We start from the raw sequence: 16,490 nt of genomic DNA, 5'->3' as shown, positions 1-16,490 counted from the left end.
CCCATTCCCCCCTCCCACTCCTCCTGCCCTCACCCATTCCCCCCTCCCACTCCTCCTGCCCTCACCCGTTCCCCCTCAACCTCCTACCCCATCCTCTGAGGAAAAAATTGATGAAGGCAGGATATACTGTGAAAGCCAGAAGGAACCAGAAAAGGGCAGACAAACTTGACAAACCATGTACCAACCGAGGTTACTGACGTTCTGGGAAGGAATAGAAGAAATGGAAGAAGGACACACACACACACACATGCACACACACACACATACACACACTGCCACAGCCACCACCACCACCACCATCACAGTAACCCACAGTGAACTCTTCCTTGGCTGGTGCAGTGCATAGGAGTCTATGTATCCCAGGAGTCCTAAAGTCATGATGTTCAGAATCTGCCCACACAAACAGAGCATCTCCTACGTGGCAGATGACATAAAAAAAATTTCTAATTTTATCCTACTCTAGAGTTGAGACTCAAATTTTAATTCTAGGTTTTCCCAATACTGGTGATGCAACTTTACCTGACCTGGGCCTTATCCACCCGTAAAACGAACAGCTCAAAGAAAAAACAGAATTGTGCCATTTACAGGTCAGTGCAAACAACTGTAAACATCATGTTAAATGAATCAGGCTAGTCTGACATAGATGCATACCACATGTTTTCTCTCATGATAAATTTCAGGGGGAGATTTCATAAGCAACTTAGAAATTAATTTAAAAAATAAATTAATGAAAAATTAAAATAATAAAATTTAGGGAGAGTAGGGGATAGGAAAGTAAATGGGAGACTTAGTGATATAGAAGGGGGAAAGAGGAGAAAGAAGGGCAATGGAGGGTTGAATACAGCTAAACAACAATACTTGTGTTATAGAAAAATAACGAGACACGTCACTTTGGATATTGAATATATGCTAATAAAAAGTGAAAATAAATGAGGGGCTGATTAAGTTTATGGAAGATAGTCTTCAGCTAGAACAAATTCCACAGATCATTGTTATTGAACACATGTTTATAGTCACCTAGGAAAGCAGGTGCTAAGGCCAGTTGAATATCTTTCTATTTGGGGCTCTTAACTCTCAATGGAATCCTCTGTGCTGAGCACGTAAAAGTTGAAACCAGAAGAAATGCAGCTGTAGCCTTTGGCTTTGGTGGCTTTTCTACCTCTGATCCATGCGGTGCTACCCAGCATGACCATGTATGGTGAGGTGTGTTGTGCCCTGTGCAGAAGTACAAAGCCAAAGGAGGTCAGGGAAATGGGACTAAATTCCAAGATGTTCCCAGTCCAAGTCAAAGCTGTATTATTGGATTGGAGCTGCCTTTGGACTGTCCATCCAAGAAAATTAACAGGCAAGACTGGGAAGCCATGGCCAAGCTTGTATTGAAGTTCATGCTGTGTACAGAGCTTCCCACTTGACCTTGGCTCAGAACACTTCCAAAGTTCCCCCTTGTACCTCCAGTCAGTTGGTAAGACACCCCAACACAACCAACCCACCCTTTGAAGACACTGTAGTGATGATCTGACGCAGCCAGCACCACCCCAAATGCTGGAACAGCCTGTTTACACACTCACCCCAACCTCAGAGCATGAAGATGTTTTGCTTACTAACAGCTGAAACAGAAACCAAAGGGAGCTTTTCAAGGTGACCCTGAAGAACAGCGGAGCATACCTTCACGGACAGACTTTATCCATTTCATTATTTTCACATTTCCTAAATACTGTAGCTGCCAAATGGGGTTGGAAAAGCCACAAGGACACAAAACTGATTAAAAACAAGCAAGCAAGCAACCCATTCACGGAGATTGTTGCAGACACGTCTTCACACAGGACAGCTATGTGACAACGCCTCTTTTCAGCGTAGGGTATCTAACTTCTTTTTTTAAAACAGTATCTCACTCTGTCATCCAGGTTTAGCTCAGAATTAGAAATCTTCTTGCCTCAGCCTTCCAAGAACTGGAAATACAGGGATGATCCACCAGGCTAGGCTACACCTACTGATGTGTCTAGTGCATTAAACAGACAGGGTTTTACTTAAATCTTTTTACCCATCGTGCCACGATTATAAGCTTCTGAAATTACTTATTCTGGATTTCCTAGGTCATTCTTAATTTCAAATATTCTTTTTCCTTTCCTCTGAAATAAAAAGCTCCCCATCCCCTTTTTAAAAAAAAATGGAAAATATAGTCTCCTTAATAATGACATTTGCTTCACACACACACACATACACACACACACACATATACACACACACACCACACAAAACAGCTACACTCCCATTATGGTGCCCTTGTTGGGTTTGTGGCCATTAAAAAAGGAACTAAAGGATCCACCCTGAGCCGAAAACCTAAGCCTCACTAAAGAGCAGAATAATGCATTTTCTATGAAACCCTTTGGAACTCAGATGAACTTTCCCCTTGCTCTAGAGGAGAAAATTTCAAAGCGAAAGAGTTCCTACTTGATGGAAGGGTTCACAATCTGGAAAATCTGAAGCCACGGGGCTTTCCAGCTGCCAGACTCCTACATGCTGGCTCTCGAGGCACATTGAGCTCACTATTAAAGTGTCACCATTTATAATTTGATGCTAAATCTCTCTGAAGCTAAGCTACTCAGCATGGCCTGCTTGCAAAGTGATTCCTTATTGAAGTATAGGGTCGAGACCCAAATAAGCATAGATGATAAGGGTTCTCTAATCTCAAACAGAAGTTGAAGTTATTCATTCATGCCAGTACCATGAAAAGAGAACCCCAGAATCGGGCTTGGGAGGCAGGGTTGACTCTGGGCTTACAGCATTATGAAAGACACATATCCTGTGGCTGCTTCGATTCCATGCCTCTGGGGTAGTTCTATGTTCCTGTCTTCCATTGTGCCACACTCTGCATGAAATGAAAGGAACAAAGTTATCCTTGCAGAGAGACTTTGCTAGTGCTTGCCAGATGCCGGAGAACACATGCAGGACCAACCTTTTTCCTGCCTCAGGACCTTGTAAATGAAAGCAGTAACAAGCTCGTCGTAAAGGCATGACTTTGCAAAGAGAAGCGACCAAGTCATGTTCCTGTGCCCAGGCCAGTTGGTCAGAACTCTAGGGGATCCTGGAAAACTTTCAAATGACAAAGTTCTAAATTGCATTGCCAGCGCTCGTGGGTATTCCAGCAAGACCATGAAGAAGCTATAGAATGTGACTCAGATGTGTGTGGAGTTTGCTTTGGACATTGTTCCTGCTTACTTACTTACTTACTTATAAAATGTGGTAAATGGACTTCTAAATGACAGCAATTCAGAAAAAAATCAGACTGTGGGCTTGGTTATTTTCCCCCTCACTGGCTGAATCATAAAAAGAAATCCCAGCCATTTCAATAACCAACACGCCTCTCACAATAAGAACTGGTATTGTTCCCCATTCTCCCATTTCGTCCAAAGGTCACACCCAGCTCACATTTAAAGAAAGGTCCTGGTTCTTGAGTAGCTCAGCATTTGCACATTTAACAAGAGAGCAGAACCCCTGCCAAGTTAGAGAGGTGAGTTGCATCAGAACTTTCTAGAACTTGTGAGAAAAGGCTCAGGACATAAACTTCAGAGGCAGCCAGACCAGGATAGAGTCACTTCTTAAATACTAAGTATTTAGTATGAATAGTGATTATGTCTGCCTTATAGACAGCCATTATGACAAATGAAAAAGCCTCCCCGACCCCACCTCACCCCCAGCACAGAGCAAGCACCATTATCCAGCAAATGCTTGTCTTTGTGTTTGAGACAGGGTCTCATCTCACTATGTAGCCTGGGCTGGCTTCAGACTCTCAATTCTCCTAAAAGCTACGAGATTACAGGCTTGTTCCACCACATCTGGAATGAGTGTTTGCTTCTCACTGCATGTGTGCCCTTGGAGACTTAGCCCATGATGAACATGGGAACTTCACTAGCTCTCAGGGAGAGATAAGGTTCAACTCCAGTCAAAGCTCGAGATGCTGCTTCAGGGAGAAGTAGAATATTCTCTCAGCCCCAAATTGAGGGTAGGAACTTAAATCAGATGTCATAGGCTGATGAGCTTCAAGAATCAGGAGGGCATGTGTAATTTATAATAGGCTAAACTACACATGCAAATTGTATTCAGAGTTTCTGACAAAGAAGCCACGGCTGCCTTTGTGTGTTATACTCAACGTGAACAAAGTCCTGAACTAAAGTGATTTCTTTAGGGCCACTCATCAGCTAATGGCAGTTAATGGCCTTTGGTTTTCAGAAGAGGCCAGTCTCAGGACTATTGTCAAGAGTACCAGACAAACTGAGGAAATCGGCCAAACACCTTCCAAACCCCAAGAACAATCTTTCCAACGTAAAGCACACTTCAATGTCCTTTGCCCTGAAATCAGAAACAGGATTCCTCCTGGTCCATACATAGACTGCCTGGTTAAAAACGTGGGGTGGGGGGGAGGTCCTGTATGTCTGTCTGTTTGTCTGAAGAGCAGAACAAAACTCTAGAAGGAGGATTCTTTTCCCTGTCTCCACCTCTGGAAAGCCTCCCAGAGTTTTTACAGCCAATTGAGAAAAGGTGCCAGAGACAAAGAGACTCATATCTGACCCTTCTTTGTCTCTCTGGCCAAGTCTGAAGAGGTGAGAGCATGCTGTCTGGGTTTACAGGCCTGAAAAAGATCCCTTTTGAATTTCAGTGGAAAAATCCCAATTCTGTTATAGGCAGAGCACAAAATAAGCTCCTTTCGTAGCTTTGTCAAGAAAAGGCTGGCTAACAAGCCTGCAGTGGGCCTGTAAAGGAGAGAGAGTGAGACAGAGAGAGACAGACAGAGAGACAGAGACAGAGAGACAGAGACAGGGAGACAGAGAGAAACAGAGAGAAACAGAGAGAGAGAGAAGATGAGGAGAAAGAGAGACTGAGACAGGGAGATAGAAAGACAGAGAGACAGAGAACTGAAGCAGAGTGAGAGAATGGGAGCAGGTATAAGTTGTATTCCTCTATTTGTAATCCAGGGAGACACTCAAGAATTATGTAGAGGAATTGACTGTCAGAGGAATTGACTGTCCGAGGAATTCCGACTGTCAGAGGAATTCTAGATCAGGGTGCAGGGTGGGAGTCAGGCTAGCACAGAAGACCTCTGAGAAGGTGGGACCGAAAGCTCAGACCCAAAGAAAGGGTAGATAGGGAGTGGCCAGGTGTAGACCAGTCTCTTCACCTGAAAAGTCAAAATTCTACTGTAAAAGGCCAAAGAACAAAGGCTGGTTTTGCCTTGACAGCACGCAGGCTCCCCTGTTCCGGCGTGGAAGCAGCTGTCGACAGTGTGGAAAGGAAGGAGGGTGGCTGCGCTCCAAAAACCTTTATTAAAATCTTTGCCAGCACAGACACTTGAGTTTTATATAATTTTCACATGCTGTAAAATAGTATTCTTTAGTGTTTTTTTTTCAACCTTTAAAAACTGTAAGAGCCACTCTGGCTTGTGTTTTAAGGCTATCCTTGCCAAGGTTTATGGGACCCTGTGGAGACCATTCTCAAACAATGATGATAACCACAGGCTGTCTTAAACCCTTGTTGCCAGGGCTGGGACCAAAAAACAAACAAACAAACAAACAAACAAAAGACACTTGAGCTGCCCAGCATTCAAGTTTTAAGGAGGCAGTCACTGGAGAGTATAAGGTTGCCACATGTGAGGCCTCCTTAAGTTTTGCACCCTGGACACCTTACATGATTCACCACAGTTCTAGGTTATGTGGCACCTGTGCATGACAGAGTATTTTTATCATGAAGCAATGACCTCCACCCAAGCTGTTATGTCCTTCTGATGGCGTGCACACTTGCACACTCAAACCATGACTTCCCAAACATCCCTCTGGGAAACACAATTTGTTTAACGAGAAAAGTAATCTGTGTAATAAAAATTTGGGAGGGTGAATGGGGAGAGGAGACTGCAAAGCGGTGCAAACTGCCCTTGAGGGTCGTTTAGGGGACAGGTAAGATTCTGGAGAAAAACAATAAAAACTGCTGCTTGTGGAGCGACATGAGGAAGATTAAGAAGGAGGAGAAATAAACTGGTGTCTAAAGGAAATATTTATCAAGTTCCATGGGTATTAAAGTTATGAACCATCTTTGCCATGTTCTCACTATATATATATATATATATATATATATATATATATATATATACATATATATATGTATATATATATAGTGATAATATATATTTGAGAATATATATACGTATATATTATCATATAGCTGGTTTTATATGTCAACTTGATACAAGCTGGAGTTATCACAGAGAAAGGAGCCTCCCTTGAGGAAATGCCTCCATGAGATCCAGCTGTAAGACATTTTCTCAATTAGTGATGGGAGGTGGGGAAGAGGTTCCTTGTGGGTGGTGCCATCCCTTGGCTGGTGGTCTTGGGTTCTATAAGAAAGACAGCTGAGCAAGCCAGGGAAAGCAAACCAGTAAGTAACATCTCTCCATGGCCTCTGCATCAGCTCCTGCTTCCTGACTGCTTGAGTTTCAGTCCTGACTTCCTTTGGTGATGAACAGCAATGTGGAAGTGTAAGCTGAATAAACCCTTTCCTCCCCAACTTGCTTCTTGGTCATGATGTTTGTGCAGGAATAGAAACCCTGACTAAGACACTGATCATGGACTTATGTCTAGAATATATAAAGGGACTCAAAATGAAAGACAACTCAATTTTCAAATGGACAAAAGAGGCCAGGGTTGTTTAGTAGTTGAGTACTTGTCTGGTATGTGTGGGGTCCTGGGTTCAGTTCCAGGATTTGACTAGAAATTTCTCCATAAAAAATGCAAAAGGCTAACAAGCACATGAGGAAATGCTGGGAAGGATTCACTATCACAAAAGTACAAATAAAAACTATAAGGATACTATCACTTCATATCCAAGTAGGATGGCTTCAAGCAAAGACAGAGACAATCTCAAGGCCTGCTGGGGTCATGGAGACATCATTGCATCATGCCTCACTGTGGGCATGAGGCAGATACTTGGAGGAACTGTCTGCTGACCCCTGAAAAGGTCAAACGTATAGGTATACGAACCTGCCACCACTCCTAGGTATACATTGACAAGAACCGGGAATGTACGTTCTCACAAAAGCCTGTGTTTGAATGCTCATAGGGCTGAGATTACAGCTCAGTGCTAGAGCACCTTTCTGGCATGGAAAAAGCCATGAGTTCAATCCTTTACCCTTCAGAGAAGAAACAAGTACACAAAAGCATTACACAGAGTCATAGACTCAGAGCAGAAAAAGCTCGATGTTCAGCAACTAATGAGTGGATAAATAGATAAATACAATACAGTACAATGGCACAGTAACAAAAAAAAATCATGAAGTATTAATATGTGCTAGAGTGTCGATTGGTCAAAAAATACTGAGGCAACTGAATTAAGCCACCCCCAAAATATCATATACTCTGCAAGTCCAGGTGTATGAAAATCCACAATAGCGTATTCTATAGAGACAGGAAGAATGGTGGATGTATAGGATTAAGGAAGAGGCCAAGGCAGGTGGTGGTGATACTAAAGGGCTTAGGGTTTCTCTTAGGCATGAGAGTGTTCCAGACTGACTGGTGAAGGTACAATCATCTTTGAATATAAGTGGGTAAACTGTATCTCAACAAAACTGTATAAAAAGAGAAGGTATCGAGCACCCTTGCGCCAACCAAGGAGATAAGGTTTTGTGCTTCAGAAGAGAAGGGGCACTTCCTACCCCTGAGAGACCTGCAGCTCTTGGTGTTGCTGAAGGCTGAGGAGGGTTTCTGCTGAGCTTTCTGAGGGTTTGAGTGGCTAGATTTTTCACAAGGTAAGGGGTTAGAGTTTAGGCAGGGACCTAGGATAAGGGTTAGGACTTTGCCTTCTTGAGGTCTTCATGTATCCAGACCACCAAAGAGAGCATCATGTGGGTTTCTTGAAGCCTTGGAGAGCTGGAGCATGAGTCAGCTCTCTGACTCTGAGAACAGTTTTTCAGGGAGGAACGAGCCACCAGTGTGTCATGGAGGGCAGAAGATAGTCACACCCAGCCCTGCAATGATGCTTCAAGTCCCTGAATGCTGAATCATTTGGTCACCAGGACGGAAGCCTCCCCACCACCCTAAGATGTCTCTGAGCCCCACTGTCTGCTGTCTGTATGTTCCCCGAGAGGGAAACTCCCTCTGCTCATGACTATGGCAATCAATCCATGGTATCCCAAGGTCCCAGACAGCAAAGTGCAGGGCAAGGATGAGACCAGGCCATCACCTGATGGCCTGTCCTTCCTTGCCCACTGGCTCAGATCATTTCCAGGCTACATACCAATGGCCATTCCAAGAGATGGCTCTCTGAAGCTGAGATCTCCATTTACGTAGGACAACTGTAGCAAAGGAGGGGAAGTCCTAAGGCTGATCCTGTCCCAGCATCATAAGAGTAGCAGAAATACATACCAGACTCTCTCATACCAGAGTCCAAGTGGAAGGTTTTTACTCCACCTTTTATCAGAACCTAGCCAAAGAGAGTAACTACAGAGATAAGGAAATAAATAGATGCATCATTCGGTCAGCTAATCAAGGTGATCAAAACCTAGCCAAAGAGAGTAACTACAGAGATAAGGAAATAAATGGATGCATCATTCGGTCAGCTAATCAAGGTGCGCAGGTCCATCCTCCCCAGGCTGGCCGGCCTCAGACAACCCAGCACTGATGTACTGACTATAAATGTATGGGGCTAGTGGAACCGGCTCTTTCTCACACATGCAACAATCAGCAGGAAAGGGTAACCTCGTCCTAACCCCATGTCATAGATGCTGTTGAAGCTTCAGTAGAGGAAGAAGCCACCAGGGAGCTTCCAGCTTGGTCTAAGCACCCGAAGAAATTGTAATCATGTCATTGATCAAATTGTCACTGATCTCCAGGGTAACCAAATGCTCAAAGCAGAAAATAAGGCCTTTTTGCTACTTCAAAGGCTGGACAGTGAGGTTCAAATGACCGAGTCCTTTATAAGAGTTACATCTTTAGCTTAGAACATGAGTTTACCAGCAGTGAGTCACACATCAGAGGAGTTAGCTTTTTCCTAAGGTTTGGTTTAGCTCCATTTGAAAATACCTCAGTGGTGGACTGCTTGCCTAGCAAGCAGGGGCCATAAGTTCAATTCCCAGTATACAGACACACCCTTCCTCCTTCACTTCCTCCCTCTCTCCTTCCCTCCCTCTCTCCCTCTCTTCTTCCCTCCCTCTCTTCCTCCAACACTATTATCTCAACAAATGTTTTACTGCTCAATTGCTCGTTGCCTCTTAAGTTTAGCATTCTGTGCTTGGCAGTAAAGAACCAACATTTTAGGAAGAGATGGGGCAGGAAAGTTTTTCTAATCAGATTTTAAAACTTGGGTGGTTTTCCTTTATAAAATCTTCTTCAATGATTCCCTATTCAATTCAGTATGAATCTTCTCTGGTTTGCCGTATGTATTCATGTAGAGTGACCCCTCTATGGATCAAAGAAGGGAAATCCTGGAGGTTCTAACATGAGAGCTGGTGATGTTTCTGTCTTGGCTGCCCAGATCTCTTTCCACCACTACGGAGTAGAGCTAGGCTAACATGGGCAAGTTTGTCAAAACAAAAACTGGCGCTTTCTGTGCTTGAATCCACCTGAAAGATAACTTGAGGCTTTTGAACACCACAAGGTTTAGCCAGGGAGAGAATTCTAAAACCAAAACCAAGAGGCTGAAGAGATGGCTCAGCAAAGGTCTTGAGTTCAATTCCCAGCAACCATGTGGTGACTCACAACCATCTACAATGGGATCAAATGCTCTCTTCTGGCCTGCAGGTGTACATGCAAATAGATGATGCATACATAAAATAAATAAATCTTAAAATACTATTTAAAAATAACAACAACAAAAAGGATAAACACGCTTAGTCAAATGGTTAACCTGCAGACTTTAGCCACTTGCCTAACTCTACTTTGTCGAGCCAATAGATTTAGAGCAAGAGGGAGTATGTATGAGGGAGGGGAGCTTTAATGTTTTACAAGCAGGAGTAGGCTAACAATCTGGTTAGTCAGCAAGCATGAATCCTCATTAATGTCTTCATCCAAACCCATTCTCTCCACACAGCTGTGAAAATATAAATTCACTGGGCTGTTCTGACCAACACACCCAGAAACAAAAACTATGATGCCAAAGAACTAATTAAATGAATAAGACATGCCAGCAATGCACAGGAAGGACTGTTTGAGCAATATGGTATGGGCCGAGGTAATACCGTTGTTCTTTGGACAGCCACGGAAACTCAAAACTTCAGGTATTCAAGTCGTTTATATAAAATCGGTTAATATGTGCATGCTACATATTCACCCCTGCATACACGTTTAACCACCGCTAGGTTACTAACATGATGTAAATGCAACTAACATGATGTAAATGCTTTGTAAATAGGTGCTGTGCTGTGCTGTGCTATGTTGCGTGGGGAATAATGACCAAAAAACACAGCTGTACATGCTAATAAGAGGTGTGTGTGCTTGTGTCTGTTACTTGGAACTGAACCTACGGCCTCTAACATGCTAGGCAAACTCCACACCACTAAGCTATATCCTCAGGCTTTTCTTGTATTTATTTTGACATGGGGTCTCACAGTAATAGTTCTGCCTCAGGCTCCTAAGTAATTGAGATTATAGATCTATGGTGTCAGGCCTGTTTAAATATTTGTGGGTAGGAGGGAGGCTGTAGTTACTGGAATTTAAACTCGGGGCTGTATGTGTAATAGGCAAGCTCTCTATCACCACACTACAGTACTAGCAATTTGGTTTTCCAAATACTTTCAATTGGTATCCCGTAGATGTCAATGAACGCAAAGCCTGCAGATATGGAGTCATCTGAACATTAGAATTTATACTGCTATAAATTTCCCTGAGAGGCCACCAAAGAGAAGGACCAGGTGAGAATGAGTCCACAACTAAGTAAGAAGCTCAAGGTCGGGAGGACAGAAGCACTCTCTACTTTCAGCACTGTGCTGAGGATAGCATCTCACAGCAGAGTGGCCTACAATGGCACCTTTATGCCTGGTTCCCTTGAAAGGTAATTAGGACCTGTCAATCACTTATGGATTCCAAGCCATGATTTAAATGTGGATCATCTCTAGAGTCTGTTTCCAACCATGTCATAGCCCTTCTTTTCTATGCATTTGGAATTATGTTTACATTATATAGACAAAAGAGCACAGGATTCTTACAACCTGGCTGAGCAGCCAGGCAGAATACACATGAAAAAAATTGAAAAACAGAATGGGAGTGTATGACTGGGATCCCGCTGGGGTACCACATCCTCAGATGAAAGGCATAATTCACAAGACCCAAGGCAAGTGAATATATTTCAGCTGTGCTAATTTTGCTAAGCATTTCCACCAGACTCTAAAGGACAAATGTGAAGAAGAGGCTATACTTTAGGGAAGACCCGTGACTTTCAGACAGTGTGGCAAAAAAAAAAAAAAAAAAAAAAAGAAAGAAAAAAGAGCCAGCCCAGCTATACCATAAGTGCCAATAAAAATGCTCACAGCCTCCAGGAGGGTAGCAGACACAAAGGGAAGAGACATTCCTGAGCCCCACTCTAGCAGAGCTGTGGGGACCGCTCCTAGCCTCAAGAGACAAAGCCGGGAGGAGACAGTTTGGTTTCTTTCAACTGTAAATTAACCAGTCCAGGGCCTGACCAGTGCAGGTGTTTAGAAGCTGCTGCAGCACAGCCTCGGGGTTGGGGGAGCCAGAAGGAAACATAGTCAGCCTGATAATCAGCCTAAAACTCTCAGCCAACTCTAACTTCCTTCGGAAGCTTCCTTTAGGTTAATAAAGAACTGTGAAAAACTGAAATGTGAGCGTTCTAGAAACAACTTCCCAGAGAGAATCGCTGAAGGAAGCAGGAATGTTTAGCAAGGATAGAAGAGAATAGGTGATAGGGCTGGTGGTGGCAATCCCGTAATCCCAGCACTTGTTAGAAACAGAGAATCCGGAGTTCAAAGCCAGCATAGGCTATGTAGTAAATTCAGGACCAGCCTGGGCTACATGAGACTCTATCACAAGAAAGAAAAGAAGAAAAAGAAACAATGAAAAGGCGAAGTATATAGTGATGTCTCCAGCAGTGCAGATCAGTCCAGAGAAGGTCACCTGGGTGTGTAACGGTTAAAGAGAGAAAACCAAACATGTAAAACATTCAGAGGACCCGGAAACTTGGATGGGAATTAAAAAAAAAAAGACTATTCGCATTCATCTTAGGTAGAAATTTAGCATTTCTTTAATTGTGAACGTTTACAACAAAGTTAGATAGAAGCAGAAGTAACTGTGTCACCAATAAAAATAACACAGATTTTTCACATCATGTCGTGGTCATGGTGGATATTTTACAATATTATGCCTACTTAGGGTGAATGGTTGCCTCAATTTGACTAGATTAGAGGAATTTCCTAAATCCAGAGGCTATCACATTCCTAGGTAGCAATGAGCAGTATGGTAAGACAGATGCACTTAAATTACCATCTCACAGTTTCAAAATCATCTTGTGTCTCATACATGCAAATCAACATAATTTTCTCCTTTACTGATGTGTGCCATTGCATTTGGTGCATTTAAAGTGTTATGTTACATCCGTAGACTTCATTGAAGAGGTACGTACACAGCACACTCACCTCCCAAAAAAACAAATAAATAAGTCTAAGGGAGAAGAGAGGAAAGACGGATTTAAGCTCCTTCAGGACGGTAAAGCAAAAGGCCACAGTGGATCACAAAACACAAAAAAGACTTGGGAATGCCTCTCCAAAGCTAATAGACAAAGCCATTTTTCTGTCATCAGAAAATCTCCAATTTCTCCATTCCCTATATAGGCCTCTGTGTATTGCATGGCCTATATTACTGCAGAGTCAACTGAGACTTGAGACCTATGAATTGTAATATCTAAATCCCAATAACTACAAATGACTCCTGCAAGAATCATATTTTGACAGATCTTGCTTTATCTTGTCCATTAGTTACAGCAATATAAATATTGAAAAATCAAGTTTACTGAACTAATGGAAACAGGTACACCTGTAATCTCAAAATTCAGGAGGATCACAAGTTCAAGGACAAGCTAGGCCATGTACATAGCAAGTTCCAGGCCTATATCCGTATGACCCGCTCTATCCAAAACTCCTAAAGGAGGGTGAAGGAAAGGAGGAAAAATAAGACCAAAAAAGGTGATGGGAGGAGACCCGAACTCTTACCAGGCACCACTGGGCTTCAGACAGACATTGGCTCCCACTTTGCCTTATGTCCATTGCTGACAGAGTTCCCATTACATTCCCACAAGGCCATAGGAGACCAGCTTTCTTCTGATCAACGTAATTCCAAGCAGCCGGCCCAATACGGCCAGAAGGCAGAGTTCTCATGATGGCTCTGGTCCCAGTATACACAGACTTCTTAACTTCCCTGTCATTTTTACAAAACCTCCGGACTAACAAAGTGGACCGCTCCTTTTTGCTTTTAAAAAAATCGTCTACGTCTTCACAATTGTCAGAGAAATCCTCCAGAGGGCTCAGAAAAGTCTTGGCAGCAGGACCGTGAGCAAAGCTGTCCTCGCAAAAGCTACCACCTGAGCAGACCTCATCGGCCTTTGGGCAGGAGCTTTCAAAGCACAGGTATTCATCGCGCATGGAGGTACAGTGCTCATACTGGACTTGCCCATTCTTACTTCCACAGGTTCTTGTCAACTCCACCAGTTTGCAAGTATACGCCATGCAATTTTTATTTTGCTGCCCCCCAGGAAGAGTAATACAATTTGCACAGTCATCCAAAATCAGGTTTTCTGACAGGGTATGAAAAGCATCCGACATTGTCCTGTCAGCTTCATAATGGAAGTGAAATACCTCCGTGTTGCGGTCAGAGTGAGGTCTGCTGGACTCCATGATCCCAGGCTGACTTCCCGCAGGGCTCACGTCCATGGGAGAGTCCTCCATCTCCAGTTGAATTCCAGGGAGCACCTTCCTTTCCAGTGGAGAAGGAATTCCAGGCTGCAAACACGGGTCTTCTGTGACAGAGTCACGGGCTTCACAAAGCTGGCTCTGGGGAAACTGGTGCTGGTGGCTTTGCACGAAGCTGTTGCAGTTCATCCCGTGGTTTTCCGTAGAGTCCGGTGCGTTTTCCTCCCAGCCCTCTTCGTTGTGATTCTCATCGCCGGCTAGTTCCCCCCTCGCTATTAAGAAGACCTTGGACAAATCACTTCTAGAAGACTCTTCCTTATGTTTGTTCCACTGTGAGATGGTAGGAGGGATGAGTGCACCCTGCCTGCCAGCACGTGCCCGAGGAATCCCCGCATCTGAGACCTTTACACTCCTCTCTTCTGCCACCGACTGGGCAGAAGCCACTTTCCTTTGAGTCACAGGGATGAGGACAGAAGCGGCCATTTCTTCGGACGTCATCTTGACCACTGTCGTTCATTCAGCTATTCTTCTGTGTTGCCTTCCCTGGATGTCATTTCCAGACAACAGATAATCTCAGATAATTCCAGTCTTTGTGCGAAGCAAGCTGACAGTTCCTTTCATTCAGGTATATTAAGAGCCAAAGAAAACTTTCCAGTTGTAATTTCCTACAAGAACAGTTTGTTTAACACCAGTATTTCAAAACAACAGGTCCGTTTTCTTCTTTTCTCTGTTGCCTGAAGCTAATTTTTTTAGAAGGATTTTGTTCGGGATCACATTCTGCGACTTGTGGCTTATTGTTAATGTGCAGGGATTTAAAATTCCAGTTTGAGTGTTTTCTGTGCCCTGTAAGAAAAGAGATAATGTCAAACATTATGGCATTAAATCGGTTTTCAACATCGAGTTGATAATTTTAAGTTAATGAAAACTATAGGTCAATTCTGAGGAGAGAGTTTTGCAATCAAAAGTTAGCTTGAATATTTTAAGCATGTATCATTTTGGCTAGACAACACAGAATTTCTGCTTCCAGCAAAAACGGAGTACAAAAATCAGATTTATCCTAGTGGATCAAATAAAATCCAAGCAGGACAGAAAGACAAAATATTAGTTTTTACACGATAAACAGTAAAAACAAAATGTTGATATCTGAAGCAAAATAAAAATAAAGTGAGAACAGTGTAAATAAATACCTGAGCTCACTGCTTAGAGAGTTTTCAGGCCCAAGTAGAACCCAATAGTGTGTGTGTGTGTGTGTTTGTGTGTGTGTGTGTGGTGTGTGTATGTGTGTGTGTATGTATGTGTTATGTATGTGTGTATGTATGTGTGTGTGTGTGTGTGTGTGTGTGTGTGTGTGTGTATAAAAGGGAAAAAGCTAGAACTTCAGGATGGCCAAAGGCACCAGGGACATAAGACAGGAGTTGCAAAAGTAAGACAATATATTCTCATCTGAAACAATTCAAGCAAGGAAAGAATAGAGTAAGAAAAGAAAAACTATTAAGCAGAATTCTATAGCAAAGAAATGTCTTCAACAAATGAAGATGAAGTAAGACCTTTTTCAGACATGCAGAGCCAAAATAATTCTAGCAGGGTTGAACTACAGAAAGTAATAAAGGAAGGCCTTTGTGCAGAAGAAAAATTCTAGATATGTCTACCTATAAAGGAATAGAAAGGCTAAACGTGTTGAATATGTGCATGTTTTTTTTTCATTTTTTAAATCACTTAGCAAGATAATTCATCATTTAAAGCAAAAATAGTGACTGTGTGTTGTAGGATTTCTTATAAACATTGAAGTGAATTGTCTGGGCAGAACAAAGGTCAAGAGGAGGGACCTGGAACAGTAATCCTACAAGGTTATTTCTATATGAATCATTACATGGTTATTTAAAGGCAGACTAAAGGTGTACACTCTGATCATTAATAATTACAAAACCAAAAGGTAAACAAAGAAGATATGAGACCAAAAAAAAAAAAAGGAAAGAAATTAACAGTGAATTTAAATATTCCAAAATGCATCTTTAGTCAACATTTCTGTCCCCTCCCCCCTCACAAAGTACACACTTAAAGAAAATATCTCTTTGGTTTCATTTTAGTAAGAAATTGTTCAGTAGAATATAAGTTGACATAAAAGACTTTGATTTATGAAGCTGTAGTATTTTAAATAGCTTAGCTAATTTAATGGCTTCGTCCTTTTTCTTTAACTACATTGAACCTTTTCCTAGTGCTGCATATTATACTGTAGAGTAGACAGCCAGCACCTGCATGCAACCCTAACAGAATCAAACAAATTCCCATGTGATGAGGGAGGAAACATGAGGAATTCTGGGAGTAGGTCATGGGGCTCTGGCTCAGCTGCTGCTGAGCCTCCCCCCTCCCCGACTCACCCCCAACCCCCGCCAATGGCATGCAAGTGCATCATCTTGAGAAAGGCTCCTCTGGCCTCAGTCAAGGCTTCCAGTAATTACAATGGCAGCCAGCATCTGCAACCTCATAAGAAACACTCGGCCGCCGGGCGTGGTGGCGCACGCCTTTAATCCCAGCACTTGGGAGGCAGAGGCAGGCGGATTTCTGAGTTCGAGGCCAGCCTGGTCTACAAAGT

At 42.9% G+C, this 16,490-nt stretch overlaps 1 protein-coding gene across 7 annotated transcripts in view; it reads right to left on the bottom strand.

Moving 5' to 3' along the window:
* The window catches only part of Plce1 (phospholipase C epsilon 1), a 314,404-nt gene that overhangs the window by 260,774 nt on the left and 37,140 nt on the right, over nucleotides 1-16,490 (bottom strand). For all 7 annotated transcript variants that reach the window (XM_029472801.1, XM_029472800.1, XM_029472803.1 and 4 more), the window contains exon 2: nucleotides 13,202-14,740. In XM_029472801.1, the coding sequence (XP_029328661.1) occupies nucleotides 13,202-14,395 (1,194 nt within the window). In that variant the 5' untranslated portion in view covers nucleotides 14,396-14,740. The remainder of the gene's footprint in view (nucleotides 1-13,201; nucleotides 14,741-16,490) is intronic.

Source organism: Mus caroli, chromosome 19 (genome assembly GCF_900094665.2).
Source record: "Mus caroli chromosome 19, CAROLI_EIJ_v1.1, whole genome shotgun sequence".
In the NCBI taxonomy this organism is placed as follows: Eukaryota; Metazoa; Chordata; class Mammalia; order Rodentia; family Muridae; genus Mus; species Mus caroli.
The sequence above is the reverse complement of the archived record's forward strand: the minus strand, read 5'-3'. Positions and strand labels throughout refer to the sequence as shown.